Below are 20864 nucleotides of genomic sequence, written 5' to 3'. Positions count from 1 at the left end.
GCTGTAGCCTCAGCTGGAGCTGTCTGAATCACTCTGTGCTGCTGATTCCTTTCTTGATCCTTCTTCTATGGTCATTTATAACTTCCCCAGACTCCTCTTAAGTCCTTTGAGGAGCTCAATGTCCTGTTGCGTCAATGGGATTAGTTAGCGGTTGGCCCATGTGTAGATATGACTAATGCAGATCTATTTCAGCTTAGGACTGCGCAATGTAATTCTATTAGATCATCCTGTCTTTGTTCCATAGTGAATAGGCAGCGTTATATATGGAATACAATCTTGCACTTTGTAAACATACAGTTATCGGCCACTTTGTTAGGTATACTTGGTAGAACTACCTTAATTCCTCATGGCACAGATTGAACAAGATGCTGAACGTATCATGGATTGTGATAGCATTACGTGATTGCTACCAATTGGTTTCTCATTCATGATGCAAATCTTTGTGTTTCACAACATGCCAGAGGTGATATCTGGTGACTGAAGTTCAGTTGAGTACAGTGAACTCATTGTGATGTTAAGGAAACCAGTTTGAGATGATGTGAGCTTTGTGACATGGAGTGTCTTCCTGCTGGAAACAGCCATGAGAAGATGGATGCACTGTGGTCATGGACATTGTCAGTAATAGTAGTCAGACAGGCTGTGGCCTTTTTGGCATTTAGGAGCCCAAAGTGTGGCAAGAAAATATCCCCCACACCATTGCACTACCACTTTGAACCTGAACCCCCAATAAGGGAGCAGAATATCAGCCCTAGCAGAATGTTTCGAAATCTTCTGTTGCCCAGTTTCATTGAGACTCTGCGAGTTGTAGTCTAAGTGTCCCGTTCTGTGCTGACGGGAGTGACAGTACGGTCTTCTGCTGCTGTAGCCCATGTATTCGAAGTTTGATGTGTTTTGCATTTAGAGATGCTCTACTGTTGATCTCAGCTGTAACAAGTGGTTATTTGAGCTTTTGTTCCCTGCCTATCAGGTTGCGGCAGTCTGGCCATTTTCTGATCTCTGACATCAGCAAGGCAGAGAACTGCCTCTCTCTTTTTCAGATTATAGCATGTAAACTGGAGATCATTGTGGGACAAAATCCCAGTAGATAAACTGTTTTTGAAATAATCATACCACCCCATTTGGCACCAACACCAATACAGATGCACATTCAGAAACATTTGATCAAATTTTTTTCTCCCATTCTGATGCTTAGTTTGAACTTAAGCAAATCATTTTGACCATGTCTGCATGCCAGTGAGTTACTGCCATGTGTTTGGCTGTTTAGATATTCTCATTTACGAGCAGTTGAACAGGTGTGCTTAACATTTTATGACAAAACAAAAAGAAACTATACCACCTTACCCTCCAAATATTTCTTTTGATTTTTAAATCCAACTTTAAATACGTTCCACATTTAATATTTAATTCAAGTCAGAGAAATAAATATGAAAAGCTAAACCTGATAAAGTAAGGCCGATATTCAAAAAGTAAAAAGAAAGAAAAGAAGACATGAGGTGAAGCAGACCAGAACCTACAAACATTTTGTGAGTCACTGAGGACCGTCAAAGAGGACTGTTGTGTTTTGTTTTTTTTCCCCGACCACGTAACGTCTGCCCCCTTCGTTAAGAAAGCTGAGCTGTTGACTGAAAAGGATCAGGGGAAGATCCAGGCTGATTTGCAGGCAAGAGTACATCAGCTTAGGAAACTGAGCAGGATACGTACACACATCAACCTAAAAGTTATAATTAACATTCTGTAAATACATTTTCCAAATATTTTATATATTTTATATTAGCTATAAGTATCACTCAATGTTGATACATTTTAAATAATCTGTTCTCATTTAACCCCAGCGTGTTAATGAAATGCTCCACAGCCAACATAATTTTTCATCTTTCTTCGTTTTCTATATGATTTATATCGCAAATACTCTTACATTTTATTACACTCAGTGACGCTGAAAGGACTTTTGTGGATTTTGTCCTGGACTTTTGCTGAAACAAATCAGGAAAGATTTTTCTGAGGGGATTTTTAAACTATTTTTCAACATTGTATGCATTAAACAGTACACTGATAATTGGGCCCAAATGTATTATTTTACTCCCAATCATTTTTGTTTATGCCACATTACTTGTTTAGAATTCCTAACGCTATTAACATATTTAGTTTGTGATTGAACTGATATCATTGATCATGAGTGAAATATACATATATACAGCATACAGTGAACTGTACGTGTAAAAAAGTAATTTCTGAATTCACTGAGACGTAAGAAAAAGCTTCCACCAAAGGTCAGACTGTACAGCCAGCTTTAATTTGAGCTGGCTTTTGGCACTGAGGAACATATCCTGTCTTGACCCAGGCACAAGGGGTCAGCAGGTCTCTAAATCTGTCATTACACGTAGTCCTAGTTTCTTTAGTTCATCTCTTTAATTGTTTAATTGGATTGCACTGGTTTTTTTCCACTACTAGCACAGAAAGCTTTCATGAATTAATCTCTGGTGGTGGAGCTGTTGTAGTTGTGTGAGACAAGAAAATCACGCTGCATAATTTTGTCCAAAAATAGGAATTATTTATGTAACTAATCACAACTCAAACACTCCTTCTGCTGCTCTCTGACCCGTTAAATGTCAGACTGAACTTAACAAGGTCTGTAATAGAGATGCATGACCTAAAGTCATGTGAATAAGAGCACCCTCCTTCAGTCCTAAGGTTTTACATACTAGGGCATAATACCAGGTTCTGAAATTATTTAATGCAACCCCAGATGAACAGCAACACATGACATATTACACTGTGTCATTATTAGGGCTGCCACGATTTGTCGACTAGTCACGATTACGTCGACTATCAAAATCGTCGACGACTGATTTAATAGTCGACGTGTCGTTTGAAGCTTTGTAAGATCGCAAAAGACGCAGGAATAATAGCAGGATTTAAGAGTGTAATAACGGACTGAAACAGAAGATGGCAGCACAGCATGTACAAGGATGCCAGCTGCCGTTAAACCCCGAAGAAGAAGAAGCAGCTGTGTCCCAGAATTCATAGCGCGGCCCAGCTTAGTTTCCAACAATGGCGGTAGCTAGTTAGTTTTAATATTACTCTTATTATTCTTTCTGGGTCACAAAATAAACGTTTAACATATTTTCAGGCGAGAATGTAGCTGTGTAAACCTCAAATATCTGCTCAGTTTATCAGGACACCACATATTTTCAAAAGCGCTCCGACGTTTTCGGAGACGTCTGTTACCCACTAGCTCGATAGCTAGCCGGGGGCTAGGTCACTAGCGCCGTGAGAACACCGGACTCCCGGCAAATTGTTTTCAAACCCACCGCCGTCTTTCGCGACTCAGGTTAAATATATATGAGTCACTTAGATAAATTAAAAATGTTATTGTTTGGCTTTTTTTTAGTATTTTATTTGTTCCTGAGTAAATCAGTTTGTCTGAGATTAAAGTTATAGTTTTTACACAGCTGAATAAACGTCAAGCAGACAGCTGATTATCAGAAGTGTGAGATGCTGGAGAATATACTCCGGTGTCCTGTTATATTTTAGATAGCAAGGAGTTTATTAAACTTTACCGAAACAATCTGCAAATTTCATTAAAATTGAATAAACTATCATCTTGTCTTTATTTTTAGTTAGCACCTTAAAAGCTTAAAGCTGTAAGCTAATGATAGTTATATAAGAGCAGATGCACACTTCTTTAGTGTTGCTTCATTTCCTTGAGGTTTGTGCTCAGTTGTTCATGCACATTCCTATCATAGCCTTTCAGTCAGGTTGAGGTCTGGACTTTGACTGGGTTCTTGCCATTCTGTTGTATATGTGCTGGATCATTGTCCTGTTGTATGATCCAATTTGGTCCGAGCTTTAATTGACAGATGCCCTCACCCTGCCAAACAAGCCATGCATGTTCGGTGTTTTTCTAATTGTACTTTCATGAAATTTAATATTCTAACTCTTGTTTTATTGCAGTTTATCTGAGTATTGCACAGTCTGACCTTGGAGGACCTCCAGTCATGGGAAGATTTTGCTGCCAAAATTCAAATTAAATAAATAATAACACAGTGTAATATGCTTAGGTTCTGTTCATCTGAGGTTGTGTTTAAATCAGGTGATGTAAGGTGATGGGTGGATGGATGGATATGTAAAGACTTAGTATTGGGCGTACTTTCTTTTCACTGTAAGCATCCAAGCAACATTTACGTAATAAGGTTATCACTTGCAGTATCTTCAGAATGAAAGATCTGTTGCTATGGCATGAAAAACTGTGCTGTAATTAAGAGAAATGTGAAGGAGGCCGTTCACATTGTTGACATTTCCACAAAAATATCAACAATGTGAATTTCAATTTGTGATTAAAAAAGGGTTGCCCTTCAAAACAAATCTCTTTTGTGATTTCACATTTTCAATGTGATGCAAAAAGCTGCTCGATGCAATGTTGTATTTAAACAGTCAAGATAATGTTACTGATTTTGTTTTATTTAATATCAAAGACAGTCTGCACCATCTTATTAAAAAATATCAGATGGCTAAATGTTTCGTAAATGCCATCATCTGTGTCAAGTGACCTTTGAGGATTTCTTCATTAAACTGCAGAAACGTCTGCCTGACATTTCATGTTTGCCTTCTTCTGCCTAAAGATTTAAAGACAATTCAGCAGATAAGACACTGCTTTATTTGTAATTTATATTCATATGGGCGTCATTTTGTATTTGCTAAAGGTCACTGGTATATATTCCCACAGCCTTGAACGTAGTTTGATCTCAAGCTGCTTCTTCTCTGTGGGTCAGCAGTATGAACTCCTGCTGTGCTTTGCTGAACCTCCACAGACACCGCTCGTCTTAAAATTCAGATAAATTATTTTCTGTGGGGCTGTCTCAAGAGGCCTAACATTTCACTTGGCCTTTTCACCATAGGCCAGCTAGTTTTGCTTGAACTAGCCGATCCTGTCCACATGGTGTCTCTGTTGCCCCACACTGGTATCTGGACTGTAAGCTTCTGCACATCTATGAAAGAGAGATGTTTTCTGTGAAGAGAAAGAGGTTATGACCCTGACATCAACTCACCAGTTACTTTATAAGATACACCCGTGAAGTCAATACAACAGATTGGCCATGATAAAATCAAAAAGTGATCTTTTTATTTTCATGTTTATCATTTAGGCCATGCACTAAAGGGAATTAAAAGTGTTCCTAATACTTTGCTGCTATTTTGCAATTTTTAGGGCAACCCAAAATCCAGTAAACCACACTCACCCATTATGGCCTCAATAGCAAACACGATTTTTACCTTTTTGATGATCTCAGCAACAAGTGAAAAATAAATAGTTCATTAAAGTTATAGCAGAGTTGTATTGAATTGCACTGTATTTCCCAGGTTTACCCAATACGGTAGTTTAAGTGTAATTTCAATTTGCTAAACGGTATTAGATGATTAACAAAAGGATCAACAGGATGTTTTTTCACTTGAACTCTCAGTATGAGGTCCAAAGAAATGTTGATGTAACTGAAAGAGGCCATCGTTAGGCTGAAATAAACAAAATAAATGATTCAGAGAGAGTAAAACCGACAGGAGTGTCCAAATCAGAAAAAGAATGACTTAAAATAAACACTCTGGTCAGCTCAGAAACATGAAAGCACCTCAAAGGGGATGGAAGAAAAATAAAAAGAATTATTAAATTATTATTATCATTATTTCCATAGTTAAGAAAAACGGCTTCACAACAGAATACTCTCAAGGAGGCACATCATGGTCAGAGTCTACATAAACAGAAATACAGAGGGGTTACAGCAAGGTGCAGACCAATCCACCTGGTGCATAACACAATGGTGGAGGCAATAACAATAGTAAAGAAATCTGTACTGCTATTCTTTCAGCTAAACGAGTAAAAGATGACCTGATTTCCAGTTACAGATGTTAAAGATGACACACTTCATTAACATTTTAAGCAGGATTACTTTTTTATGTCCGTCTTTTGCAGTTTTAAAAAAACTTTGGGAGCCCTGCGTGATCAGTGCTTAGTAGTATCTTCTTTGGAAAATGTCAGGGTAAGTGATGGCTTTTTGAAGCACCCTTCTGTTCCTGTTTAGGAGATATTTCTGCTTTGTTGCTGCTAAACTCTTCCACATGTGAGAGACTGTGTAGTTGTCCTAAAAGCGCTTCTTTTTTGGTGATGTTTATGTCTGAGGACTGTGAAGCAGATCACTAAATCTTAAGATTGTGTTTGTTGAAGTACTCTGTTACGGAGTGTGTTATGGTCTGTTTAGAATTACTTCTCTGTGGTATAAGCCACCCTCTTGTGCTCTTTAGCTTTTTTACAGACTGGGTGACGTTAGAATTTAGAGGTTTAACTAAATCAAGGTTCCCCCACCAGTGAAATGTTCTTGTTTTGGAGACCAAGCTGCTTGATTCGCTCTCTTACTTCCAGCAGGAAGAATTTTGCGTGTCACTGCTAAAAAGCTTGTTCCAAAATGATTTAGGCTTCTTTAGAAGTTGTTTTGCAAGATCTAGGTACTGAATTTTATGGTGAGGACACAGGAGACTCTTCCAGTAAGGTCACAGCTGTGAATGTGTTGTAGACGAGTACGCCAACGCTCCAGTCTGCTGAAGGTTTTCGATTTGCATTTTGTTGCATTCCTAAGGAGGGGTCCTTTTACAAGTCCTTCTTGTTGTAATCTCTCTCACGAAGTTTCATTTGTCTTCCAGGTGTCAACTTGACCTTAACCTGAGCAAACACCTCTCTGAAAACACTTTTCTATCTTCCTTTAGCCTTTGTCTGCTTTGTTGGCTTCAGTTCTTTTACTTCTTAGAGTGCTGGGAAGCTGCTTAGGCGTATTAATAAAATATTAATAAGTAGTATTTAAAATGTTTTCAGATTCGCATCACCTCACCCTCCCTAGAGATGATTGTGAACACTAAAGCTCCAGTAAGGTCTTTTTATTAGTTTTATGGGCTATGCGAACGCTCGAATCTCATTGGTTGCCCAAATTATTGCATGGTGCTGCTTTCTAAAATTGTACTAAAACAAAGAATTATTGAAATAATGTTTTATTATTATTAACTTTATACCTTCTTACTTCCTATATCCTTCTGTAATGGGCTGATTTAAGTGCCAATTATTTTATAAATCTGCACATAACTTCAGTTCATCTTCTACCCACCTAGCTCAGTTTTCACAGTAATTTGGTGCACAATATTTGGCGTGGCTCTGAATATTGTTGGAATTGTTCTATTTTTTAGAGACAGGGTCCACTTTAGGTAACCAAGATGCACACAGTATCTCTTTTCTGTTTTTCTTGAAGTCGTTCCCCCTTCTCTTTATTTTGGTAGGTTTATGTATGTATGATGAGGCACCCCCGAGACTGCAGATCGTATGGTGTTTTATTTAAAGACACTCACTTTCTAGACTAGGCTTTTAGCACAGCTGTAGTCTGTGACCCACTTATACACAGACACTGCTGGCAATGAGGAGAAGGTGGGAGCTGTACGGGCTGTAAGGAAATGAATAAGGAGGTAGATCTGTAGGATAAAAAGAATGAGTAAGTATAAAAAAAGAGAACAATGAGAGGACGTAAAGAGGACTGGGCTGTAAGATGAGTGTTGGGAGATTAAAGATTTTGAGATGTTTGCAAAGTTGATGCAGAAATTTTGTCTATATGCAGTCGTGTAAAATAACATTTACCCAGGACTCTATGAAAAACCTAAAGACACCCGTAGTGCTTCTATATGAACTAAAATTGTGGGTAGTACCGAGGTCCTATTAATGAAATGCACTCTATTAACTGATCATCAACAAGTGTGAGCACCTCTATAAAAGCAGATGTTTTGGCAGTTTGCTGGTCTGGGGCATTCAGAGGTTTGTTAACACAACCCACCAAATTCACCTCAAGGTCATTCTCCACTGCTTAGAGAAATTACAAAATGCATAGGAGCAACATTTCAGACTGTACTGGCCTCTTTTAGCATGTTAAATGTTGAAGTTCAGGACAATAGTATTAGAAAAACATTGAATGAGTATGGCTCATTTGGAAGGGTTGCCAGAACAAAGCCTCTTTGCTCTAAAAAAAATATGGCAACACGGCTAAGGTTTGTAAAGTTAAGTTGCATTTTAACCAGGGGTAGGGAACTCCAGGCCTCAAGGGCCGGTTTCCTGCAGGTTTTCAGATCAACAGACCTGAATCAAATGATTAGTTCATTACCAGGCCTCTGGAGAACTTCAAGTCTTGTTGAGGAGGAAATTTAATCATTTAAATCAGCTGTGTTGTATCAAGGACACATCTAAAATCTGCAGGACCCTGGCCCTTGAGGCCTGGAGTTCCCCCAACCCTGATTTAAACAAACCACAAGACTTCTGCAACAAGTTCGTGAGAGAGATGAGACCAAAATTGAGATCTTTGCACTTAATGCACAGCTCCAAGTTTCATGGAAACCGATCACAGCATATCAGCGCAATGATGGTGGAGGTGGAGGGGTGATGACCTTGCAGTCATTGAGTTGCCTCAGTGAAGCCATCTGTCTGATAGCCAAAGCTTGGCTGAAATTAGGTCATGCAAGAGGACAATGATCCTAAGCACAGCAGCATAATCTACAACAAAAGATGAAAGAATCAAGATGCTGCAACGTCAAGGTCGATACATCAACATCTTTGAAATGCTGTGGTGGGACCTTAAGAGAGCAATCCATAAAGAAATGTCAGCAAACCTCTGACATGACTGAGCAAGTTACACTTGCTGCATGTAGTTTTTCACAGGACTGCAGAGAGTGCTGTAAATATTTTATGCTTCACATGACTACATGTAAGCGAAAGAACCCACAAACTATTTTTTTTGTATATTGTATGTTCTTTTTAATTAAACAATTAAATGTATCATACCAAGATAACTGCAGGTGTGATTTATAACAGTAATAATGATCACATTATATGTAAGCATTCGTGGTGTACTTGGTGGAAATCAGACTGATTATTTCATCTGTTTTACCTCATTTAGTTTCTAAACTCACATTATAATGCTTTAGCCAACGCTGTCAATGCAACGTCATGTTATGGATAATATAGGTAATTATTTACCACAGACGGTAAGCACTGCTCATCAATACAAGCATGTATGAATACCGAATGCTACTTAGTAGCAGCCTATCGCTTTAAATAATTTGTGGCTTTTTGCACTTGTATGAACAAACAAACAAGCTCCAGCAACCTTCTTAAAGCCATCATGGCTCAATGTTTAGAGGGTTTTCTCAAAGAATTATATAAACTCTTACTAATTAATTATTTTGCTATGCACTGAGTAAATTGTTTAAGTTGAAAAAGACTAGAGACTCATTGTCGGGGCTGATTTTAAAGTAGCTGTTTTTGCAGGTCAGACCACATCCAACATACACACATTGTGCGATATCAAACAGTTGGCTGCTGAACCAGTTAGAGTTAAGAGTTTAGTGGTTTTATTCTTGCATGTGGGAGTTCTTTGGGGTTTAGTCCGACAGACACAAGCTGCACTTTGAGGAAGTCTCTTTCTGGGATTGTGATTTGTTTTCCTCTGCTTTCATTTTCTTTCTTTTGATTTAGAAAACAATTAGCTGACCAATTACAGATTTACAATGGAGTTAATTGCAGCCTGCGTGTGATAAAACAAGGTACAATATAAAACACCACAAGTTACACAAAACAATGAAAGACAATTACTCTGTTGGTTTTCTGAATGTTGTATTTATTGTGCAGCTTTTTGACTGGACTTCATTATCATTAACACATTTTTCATGTTTTTTTGGTACACTGTGGTGTAATAATGGTTGGAGAAGAAAAAGCGTATAGCTGATTAATTGGTCAAAAGGGATTTCTGATAGTTTGTAAAACATCCTACTGGGGCTCTCTAATTTACTGTATACTCCTTGTATATAAATATGATGTATGACTGCTTGTTCCCAGTAACAGCAGTATGCTACGGTTTGTCTCCACACACACACACATGCACAGAGGATTTGAATGCAGGGGGAACCACTTGCAGTCTATGAAGAGATGTGAGCTGACATGGCTCTTGTGGCAGGCTAACCACGATGGGAAATGGGATCCCAAAAGCGGCAGGCATACTCCAAAACCCAGCCCCGCTGAGCTTTTGGCTGCTGAAAGCTGACCCATTGCGACCTCCCTCAGGGCATCCTTTGAAAAAGTATGACATCATTTTGGGGAGCTTTTGCACAGAGTAACAGAAAAAAAGGTATTTGCCTGTGAAACTTCACAATTTCTGAGCTCTGCCACTGCAACCTCCTCCCCCTGTACAGACCTCGCAGCATTTAATGAACAAGAAGATGTAAAATTCATGTGCCCTCATTCATTATTGAATAATATTACGGAACAAAAAGCAGCATAAGCTGATAACTGGGTCACTACCTAAAACCTATAATTTTTCACCTTCTGACATGCTGATGACCATATTTGTCAGATATGGTTTGTAAGCGCTCCTGCTCATAAGGCCAGTGTCAACTTGATTGGATTTATGGTTAACATGTAGCACTATGTTACATCTCACAGATTTTTAAAGTTAAACCTGAACTTAAACCGTATTTATTAATGAAATCTCATTGATTAATTGAATGAAAATCACTCACTTAAAAACATTGTGGACACACAGAGCAATACTTCAGTAAAAGTGCTATTAGAAACAGAGGCTTTTAAAGGGATGAGTATCTGGGTCTGAGTTGTTGCTCATTTCAGTAAATGTCAGATGCCATTGTGAAAAAGGTTCAACAAGAATAGATTGAAAGCTGTTCTAAAATTATTTCTAAAGCACAGGGCTGCCCTGCACAGCTTAATACTGGTCAAATCCCCTTGAAGAAACATGGTTGCCGCACCCATGTTCTCATTTTTTAAGCTTAAAAACATCAGGAATTATTTTTGCTTGTGTGTACAGTTTTGTTTGTACGATTAAAACAATCAAACAAATATCTCATAGGTTGGTTTTTTTTTGTTTTCAAGTAATACGTGGTTTAAACAGCAGTGTTGTAAAAAGTAGAAGGTTTTGTTCTATATTAGAGGACAACATATTTATCAATAGCCATGGTAAAATAGATTTATTTTTTATTCAATATCCTAACCACTTATCAAACGAGGTATCAGGGATAGAGGTTGGGGCCTGTCCCAGCAGATATAGGACAAAAAGAAAGGTACACTCTGCCACACACACACACACTATACACTCATGTCCATATACTCATCTTCAATACAGAGGCACCAATCAATGTAGTATCTCCTTACACGTGAGTGACCTCTAGTTCAACACTGGGAGAAGCTGTGCTCCTTGTGCCGATCCCCAAGGAAGGGTTGCGTCATGTAACATCTGTGCCAAATCAAACATGCGTGTCCAACCACTGTGGCAACTACTCAGGAAATATGTCTTTGGACTGTGGGCCCATGCAGATTCTTTACAGAAAGCCCCCCTTTAAAGTACCAGGCTTTAGCGAGGTATAACACTGAGCGTCTACAGCCATCTCTAAAACACATAGAGGCTCTGTTATGATTTGGGTCTGCATTGCAGCCAGTGGTGTTGGTCGCACTTGTTGGAATTATGAATACAGATTTTGATCCGCCATAGAGGAAATATCACAAGCATACATGGATTGGCCTCCCCAGTGCCGGGAGCTCAATGTTATTGAAACAGTGAGATCATCTTGACAGAGAACAAATCAAAAGGCATCCAATGTTCAAAAAAGGGCCAGGGTCCACTGGCGGGCCTCGAAGGTACTGCAGTGGCGCCACAGTAATAACAAAAATTCAGTTTGAAATGAATCAAACATAGCTGGTATAGGCCCCGTGGCCCTAAACCTCATCTTTGGGACTTAAAGAAAACACAAGAAAGCTTCCCTAATAGAGTTCAGGCTGTGTTGAAGAATAAAGATGGACATACCAAATATTGACTTTAAAGCTTGTTAGAACTGTACAAACTCTGGTTTTGCCTTATATTCTGTATTCCCATTTTTATTTGCACAGTCATGTTTGAATAAATCCCAGTAGCCATTTCCCATTTTCCTAGCAAAGCATAAAGAAATAAGGTTGACTTTTGCACAGTACTGTACATTAGAAGAGGGCATTTTTCTCCTTATGTCTTCAAAGTAAGACTGAAGCTTTGGTGGTGGAGTATTTGGGGAGTTGACGTTGAACTCAGAATTATCTGTCAGCACTAAATCCCGCAGTGAGAGGGAGTAAAGCTTGCCAGCTCCGTCTGCTCAGAGAGACAGGGATCATTTAGGCCACAATGCTAAAAACCATTAAAGTCCCCCTCCTGTCTCCCCCTCTCCTGAAGCTGGAGCTAGACCAGCTGCCTGGCCTCCTGTGTGTTTTTCCATCTCCACATTGATCCTTCTCACAAGCCACCTTTGACCAACATTTCTGTCTTTCTTTCTTGTGACAATGTTTAACAGTATAATATCATTCAGAGACATCGTGTGAACACTGTGATGGACTTTGCCCCTAAATGTTACAGTGCAGTCAGTGATTACTACTGTGGAGTGATTTTTCTTTAGCATTGATTGGGATGTGCATTCCTTTTATTGAATATGTATTCACATCTGTCTTCAGGCTCAGCAGGGAATAACATGGTTCACTTGATTTGGATAATATCAGAACAGACAGACACACAGTTTCCCTTAATATGCCAGCATCCCAAAAGGCCTTTGTCTTTAAAACCACAGCAGTGGAAATTTCTCATGTTCATTCATTAGCATGTGGATCAGGGATGCAAGTAACTCAAGGGTGAGGAGCTGTGAAATGTTATGTGCCAATGAATCCCATGTGTGACAGGTGTGAATGTTGAATAATGCATAATACTTGATGCCATTTTTCATAGGAATACCAATAGAAAGCATGTCAGGAGGCGGCTGGAAGACACCATTTATGAACAAAGACGTTAAATCTTAAACTTGGAGGTAACTTAATAACCCTGAATGCAAACATTAAGGGAGGATTTTTTATTTTTAATTTATTTTAGGTAGGAGTTCAGGTTTCAACGAACTGTCATGTAGGGTGTGTCCATAAACATCCACAAAATAAAATCAAACAAATGTCCCTCACCCCCAGGACTGACTGATCTTCATCTTCAACTAGAGTAGAGGCGTCAAATACAAGAAGATTCAAATCTGAACCTCTAGACTCTAGACACATTGGGAAATGTGAAGGCATACATTTTAGACTTTCGAGTATTTTCATAAATGTTAAAGCTTTTCCTGCTGATTAAGACCTTCCCCCACAGTCATTCATACCACACTAAAGTAATGCATTAATCAATAAATATTCAAATGACAGGAAAAAAACTGTTTTTTCATTATCTACTATAGAAATGGGAACACGGTTAATTACAGTAGTTAACTTTTTCTGTTATTTTTCACACATTTGTTTATTACAATTTAAGCTCAAAGAGCCTTAATGATAGCTTTCTTTCATTGGCTGCAGCAGCATTTCTTTATCATGTAAAAAAAACTGAGGTATACTGTTCAAATTAAACTTATTTTTCTTACACTGAGATATTGTAGGGATTAAACGGCCAGTCAAACCTCTATACACTGACTGGACAGAAAGGACAGTTTCATTGGTCCAGCGCACTTGAGACCCTACCTACAAAGTGGGCTGTATGTGGCCCCTGGTGTAAAATGACTTTGACATCCTTGCTCTACAGGCCCTTAAAATTATATAGGGGGTTTAATAAGGTGCTTTATACTGTGAGGTCAAGACCCTATGCAAAGAAAACAGCGAAAACTCCCAACAATCCTATTTCCACCTGTGAGCAAACACTTCGGCAATAATGGGAAGGAAAAACTCCCTTTTAACAGGAAGAAATGACATGACCCATGAAATGATTGTAGTTATTGTAAAATAAAAGAAAACAGCTCAGGTGGAAGGTTGGTTTTTTTTTTTTCAGATTTACTTTCATTTAGTGATCCTTTGCCAGTTATGGTGCTAAATAGGAGCTGGTAATTGAGATATACAAAAATAAACTCCTCTACCAAAACGACTGCATTTAGTTTAATACTTTTAATATATATGTAAGAGTTGAAATAACAGGTTGAGCACTCAATGAGTTCTTCAGTACATAAAAATATTCTACAGCTATTTATAGAACAACACCAGGGGCCAGTAAATGAAGAAACAGGTACACTATGTCCCCCAGCTTCACTCTACAAGCATCTTTAAAAGAAATCGTGTCTCCACTTTCCTCCTGCTCAGTTCCTACCTGAAACTCCTGCTATTATCAGAATAAGGAACAGAAAATCGCACATCTCAGCCGGTACAGCTAGTCTTTCTCACCGTCTCCGGTCGCTGAGGGGTTAAACGTCGCTTGGTAGTAGGAAGTGGGTGGCTGGAGCCGAGGATGGAGCAAAGACTGTGAAGCAAACACAGATCATTTCTTCACAGGAAAAGCGGTGCTACACCCAAGAAGAACAGACTAAACACATCGAATACCCGAAGACGGACAAATCCGTGTCCCAGGGGACGAAAACGAGAAGCGATCAACCTGCTTTCGATGCCGCTGTGTTTGCATGTTTCACCAGATGGACGGGTAGAGGCGCTTCTCATTCATCGTGCCTTTCCCCCCTTTTTCCTTTTTTTCTTTTTTTTAAATGCACATATTCCCTGACGTGGATGTGTGATAAGATCGAGATCTGTGGTAGTGATGTGCAGAATGCATGCAGTGAACTCTGTGTACATGCACGCAGCACATAGATGTATGTGGCTTGGCTGCTTGAGGACTTCTTTACTGGGTTTTTAAACCAACGGAGCATCATCGCGACAGAAGCATCTAAAATGGTGATCTAATTTAATTTTAGTGAAAATGTTTTTTGTCTTTGGCCGTGGATCACCGGCTGTTCGGGAGTGAAGATGTGCGCAAACTTTGTTTTATCTTCGCCTCGATAAGCCTCGGTGTGAGGGGTTCTTCTCTATCTCCAAGCTGGACTTAAGTTCATGCAGAGCAAGCTGATCCCACCGTGAAGCCTCTTGCTTATTCAGCACTTCGCAGAGGAGCCTAGTCAGTACTCTCTGTCAGTCTCAGCCAGCATGGGATGTCGGCTGCGGTCGAGCACAGGAGCGGCACTTTTTATATTTTGGTCAAACCCCGGTGTAGTTTTTTCCTTGTAGCACGTGACGGTAAACGTTTATATATGCGTATTTATATATAGGATTTGTGGTATTTCTCATACTGACCTTAACAGGGCCACCTAATCTCCGGAACATCATCTGCTTTTCTCTGAAAAGTGATGTTGACACCTACCGACACTCCGTCGGGAATTTCGGCTTATTAGCGTTCAATTATCACGTCTTGCTGGCTCGCTGAAAGCCACGCGAGAGTGGACCCTCTTCTCGCCCCGTCACCTGGAGACCAGGGGGCCACGAGACCAACCGACAGGTGTGACATCCCCTCTGACACGCGCTATGGATGATTCAGGGATCATCCGAAGACGGAGGCTGCAGGTGAGAACTTTTGGGGTGTTACGCAAACGCAGTCATTACTTGGATAAAATGCCGTCATTTCATAATAACAGAAAGTGTTTTCATGAAAGTATGGAAGATTTCTTTGGCCAGAAGCTGCTGCATGGTGGTGATTTGTAGATGTAAGATAGATTCGTGTAACACGCATTCCTCTAAATTCGATGCAGTTTAAGTAGTTTTTGTAGAGATCATTGGATGTACAAATTACAGTTATAAGATCAGCATCTTACATTAAATGATTAACAAGAAGATTACCCAGCATACAACCAGTCTTACAGTCATTTAACGTGACAGAAAGATGATTAAGATACAGATCGAATAGAACAGGAGACAATATTCCCTCTTGTCTTACTCCATTATACAGAAAAAGATTCAGATAACTCCATATTCCACTTAACTTGCATAGTTCTATGTGAGTACCAACACTGTAAAATCCTAATTAGATATGCAGGGACCCCTCTGCATTGCAATTTAACAAACTACTTGTGATGTCAAATGTTTTGGAAGCATCTAAAGAGCACATAAAAACTATTGTGTTCTGCCTCTAAAATACAGTTCCTTAAATGTCGGTGTCCTTTTCTTAACCAGCTTACATGTATCACAACTGAGAATATGAATGCAATACTTGGCTAATTTGGCACACAGACACCTGACAAATCATAATGTTGTCATAGTTATTAAAATAGATCATTAATTTCTAGTAGTGGTTACATAAAGTGATAATAAACAGATAAGAATCGCAGACAGTATGAAGCTTTCTTTATATGTTGGACATCCATAGTAATCAGTCGTGTTGGAGACTGAGTAAGTTAAATGGGTTGTACTGTTACATTTGCATTATGTAGGTTAGTCACTTTTATTGTGACTGACATGTCAAGGCGCCGGTAAAAGCTTGCTCTGACGCTCGTGTGGTGGGCGTGTGAAACTAATCAAGTGAGACAGGCAAAGCTCACCATTAGTGCCACTGTTTGCTAGTCTGTCTGAGCTGCCTTTTAAATTAATTTACAGTAAGATTAGTTTGCTGAAAACTCTACCAAAAATATCCTTCTGTAGAAGAGTTCCCATCACTTATAAATAGTAATAATAATAGAAAAAAATAATAGATGTAAACAATTTCCTGCAATGCTATTCCCTAGATTGTAGTTTGCCTGTGTCCCCACTGTAAGGTCAGGAGGAAAACAAGGCAGTCTGTGGGTATCACAGCCATCCCTGCCATTGTTGAGCTGCACTTCTTGAACTCTGTGTTGACATTAAGACCAGGCATTTGATAAAAGTGCAGGAAGCAGTAATGTTTGTGTACTTCCCGAAATGCATTTGTGCGTGATTAACAGGTTGTTATTTACCAGAGTGTCGCCTTTTATTAAAGCTGAACTCCCATCAGCTTTTCCTCCATCTAAATGATTTATGCTGATTACCGTCTAGTTTGACTGCTCAGTCTATAAAACAGAAGAAAATAATGAAATTACATCCAACATTAATCTCTATTGAGAGAGCTTGATTTGTTTGTTTCAGTATCAAATGACTAACCTGGACTGACCTGAAACCATAAAAGTTTGTGAGTTTTACGTCAAATTTTGATCATTAAAATAGTTGCTTCAATTTTGCATTTTGCTGCAAGTAAGTTGTTTTTACTCTGAACTTATGTGTACACTGTATTTTTAGACTGAAAGATTAGACACCATGTTAAAATATACTGAAACATGGCAATCGCAGGTTACCAGCCTTCACCGGTTACGTGTAGTATAAAAAGTAGTAAATCTTGACGGTGTCTTTCCTTATTAAACAGGTGTTATTCTTTCAGCTCTGCTCTGAATGGGCTTCTCTGATGAATCCCTATGTGTTAGAGTTGTTTCTTGCACCTTCTTAACTCTTCACACCAGGAGACTGATCTTGTACATCAAAGAAGTAAAGAGATCTGGATCAGATATGTAATATAGATATTCCTCTCCGCAAATGAGTACCAGAGCTTGTTAGAGTAGAATTTAGTTCACCTCAATGACTGCTCTATGCTATAATGATGGTTTGGCAGATTTCAGTGTGTGAATGAAACACTGAGAAGTCCTTAGTACTGAATTATTTCTTCAGAAGTTAATCATATCGGAATTTCAGCCATGGATCTCAACACTGTCAATAGAAACAGAGAGCGGGTAAACTGGCAGGGGACAAGAGGCAATCTGATGTGCACATTAATGTTATGCACATGCAAATACACAACGAGACAGAGACACACTCGCACACTCTGTAAATTGGACTGTAATGGTAATCAGGAACACATAACCACATAGAAAGACACAGGTACTTGGTTCGTGTACTTTTTAGTCATGTGGTGTTTAATGTGTAGGTGTGTTTTCTAGTTTTTACAGATTATTTTGATTTAAAAATCATGTCTCCACAAATCGTTATGGAGACTAGATTTCCTTATAGGATCATGAAGTTCCCCTAAGGTAGCATAAACCAATGAATTTTAAGGTGAAGACATGTCTTGAAGCCAACGGTTAGTTTTTGTGTGTGCGTGCATAACACACAAATTCTGTATATGTACATACAAAATCGACTCCCACCCTCTGGCCCTATACTCTCCAGTTCCATTGAGAAGTGGTCGATATCCATATCTCAGACAGAGGAGGTCTAAATGCTGAGGATGTGGTGCATTTGTCAGGCCCATTAGTAGGACTAATGGTGGCCTAACAGCCCTGTGTGCCCTGAGGGAGGAAGACCAACCACCAGCAGCAGGATGGCCTGAAAGGGCTCGAGGCTGGGAGGAGGAGGAGGAAGGGTGGCGGCAGCATAGATTAGAAGAAGGCAGCAGCTGTGGGCTATACTAGACCCCATTTAAGTGCTTGTTACAATATCTGGATCCCTTTACTGCCTAGATCTGCTTTCATACCAGAGGGATGGAGGAGGGAGGAAAAGGACTGAGTGTATATACTGATGACATGTTTGTGTTTAGCACTGATGACTACTTCACTGGTCAACTATGAATGTGGACACTGAACTAATTTGGGGTGAAACAGGTAGCTGAAACACATAAATGTGCAATAATGTTTTAGGTCATCTAATAATGTTTCAAGTCAATATTATATATATATGTTATATAGAACATTTAGGCACAACAGACAGAGACGTGCTGCACAGCATCAAAACTATCATAGGAATAATATTAATGATTTAAGAACAATAAAGAAAAATAGAGTAAATAATAATAAAAATAATAAAATACAAATAGTAAAAAAGAGGAATTAGGAAAAATTAAGCAATAGTCTGAAGATGAGAAAGCTAATGAGAAGATGTTTGTTTTCAGTTGCCGAGGAAGATGACTTAACCTGAGAAACAAGATGATTCCAGGGAGTTTTGGAGCTTTGACTGAGAATGCCTGATCACCTGCACAACCTTATCGGGAATTTGAAATTACAAGAAGTCAACTAAGTGAGCGTCATAGAACAAAGCATTGTAAAGCTGGAAACTGGAGCAAGCCCACAAAAGCACTTACATGTGAGAAGCAACATTTTGAAATTGATCCTGTACGTCACAGGATGCCAGTGCAATGATTTAAGAATGACTGGAATATGATTCCACTTCCATGTAGCAGTCAAGAGTCTAACAGCAGCATTTTGAACCGGCTGCATTCATGATATCAGGTTTTGCTCAGTCCAACAGATGAGGAATTGCAGCATTCTAGTCTAGATGTAATAAAAGCATGAATGACTTCCTCAGGATCATTGATAGAAAGAAATAATTTCTTCTTTTTTTAAATGAAAGACTTTAACGCTTGATTTAATTTGTGAGTCAAATTTAAGAAAGGAAGCAAAGATAACAAGATTTTCTGATGTTTAAGATTTGATGCCAGGGGATTAAGATCTGAAATGTCAGGATGAATCACTAAATCTTTGGCATTCAACAGTTTATTTTCGAATCAATAAAGCATAAACAGAAGATACAAGGTAAAACATGGGACTTTAACAAAAGTACCTGGTGCCAGGTACTACGAGTCGCGCTGAGTAGGTACTAGTGGAAAAGGGCTGCTAGACCTCCTGAATGCCCCATTCCAAACACTTACACATGTCCAGCCATGAGGTCCACTGTATATCAAAACTTTCAGAGATAAGAAATACTTTATTAATCCTAAAAATAGGTAAAATACTGTGTTACAATATCCCAAACAGCTTATATCAATAAAATAAATGCAATGTTACAGACCAAAATAGGTAAGAAAGGTTAAAAAATAAAACTAAAGAAAAAGCTTGGTAAAACTGAAAATAACAGAATATACAAAAAAAGTAAAGGCTTCAAAAAATGTAAATCTTAATATGATTCAATAAGGAGCTAAATGAAAAAAATGATTGCATTGTACTATGAGGTGGAAAATATTTTCTGCTTTTCATCCTAGTACCAGCGACGCTGAAACAGAAGTTAGATGTATTATTGAAAACATGTATTAAATATACATCAATTATACATGGCCTGTCGTAATTATGGTGGTGCCAAAGGAGGAAGTGAGGTGATGTTATGACGGAGTGACAGCGAAGTCTGTAATAACAGGAGATCCAAAAACATCAGAACTCAGGACAGTTTTCCAACCAAAGATGATTTCCTTTATAAATGATCATAAATATTAGCTAACTAGTTATTTGTTAATGATTGCTTTACCTTCACAAAGTCATCATTTAAACTCAAACCCATGAAATTGTATATTTATTTCTGAAGGGCCACAAAACTGATGCTTTCATATCAATAGGTGCATCAGATTTTTTTCTTGTTCTGGAGAGCATGGGCAAATTTTATCTTTTAATTTGGAGGGCTCGTTGGACAGAAAACAAGGCAGCATTGAGAGGTGTGCCAACAGAAATCTGTAGCTGGGACATCGAGATGTATCTTTGACACTCGTGTGCTGCAATTTCAACACCAGTTTATGTGCATAATGGGTGGATATTGATGAAAATATATGCCCTGTAGGTGGAGTGTGTATGCTTGACTCTTCTGTGGCTGGCACGCCAGACATATTTAGCTAATAGATTAAACATATAAGCATGTGAATTTTCATGGTCAGTAGTTTGCTGATTGGCTAAACCTGCTGTCATCTATAGTTTAGTAGTCATTTATCTCCACTGGATCCACAGTAATGTTTTATACCACTTCATCTGCGTCACGTGTTTTATCCACCTATCCTTCCTTCTGACTGTATCATTTTCATTCTGCAGTTGTCCAGCTGCCACATCATTATGATGTCACACAGAGAAATAAATCGCTGTAAAACATTGACGTTCAGTAGATGTTTTGATCTAAAGTTTTGGTTTATGTTTTTTCCCCCATATCTCCTGTTGGTCCTTTCTGTGATCTTTGGACATGCGACAACAGCTTTAGGCACAAAACACGGAATCCAAATTACCATCAGGGTGTACACCTCACC

At 38.8% G+C, this 20864-nt stretch overlaps 1 protein-coding gene across 2 annotated transcripts in view; it reads left to right on the top strand.

Annotated features, from left to right (window-relative positions):
* Positions 1–14343: 14343 nt before the first annotated feature.
* The window catches only part of mast1a (microtubule associated serine/threonine kinase 1a), an 81773-nt gene continuing 75252 nt past the window's right edge, over positions 14344–20864 (top strand). For both annotated transcript variants that reach the window (XM_082536752.1, XM_082536754.1), the window contains exon 1: positions 14344–15439. In XM_082536752.1, coding sequence (XP_082392878.1) covers positions 15401–15439 — 39 coding nt within the window. In that variant the 5' untranslated portion in view covers positions 14344–15400. The remainder of the gene's footprint in view (positions 15440–20864) is intronic.

Source organism: Aulonocara stuartgranti, assembly GCF_965226115.1.
Source record: "Aulonocara stuartgranti genome assembly, chromosome: 6".
Classification (NCBI taxonomy): domain Eukaryota; kingdom Metazoa; phylum Chordata; class Actinopteri; order Cichliformes; family Cichlidae; genus Aulonocara; species Aulonocara stuartgranti.
This window is presented reverse-complemented; position numbering and strand designations above follow the sequence as displayed.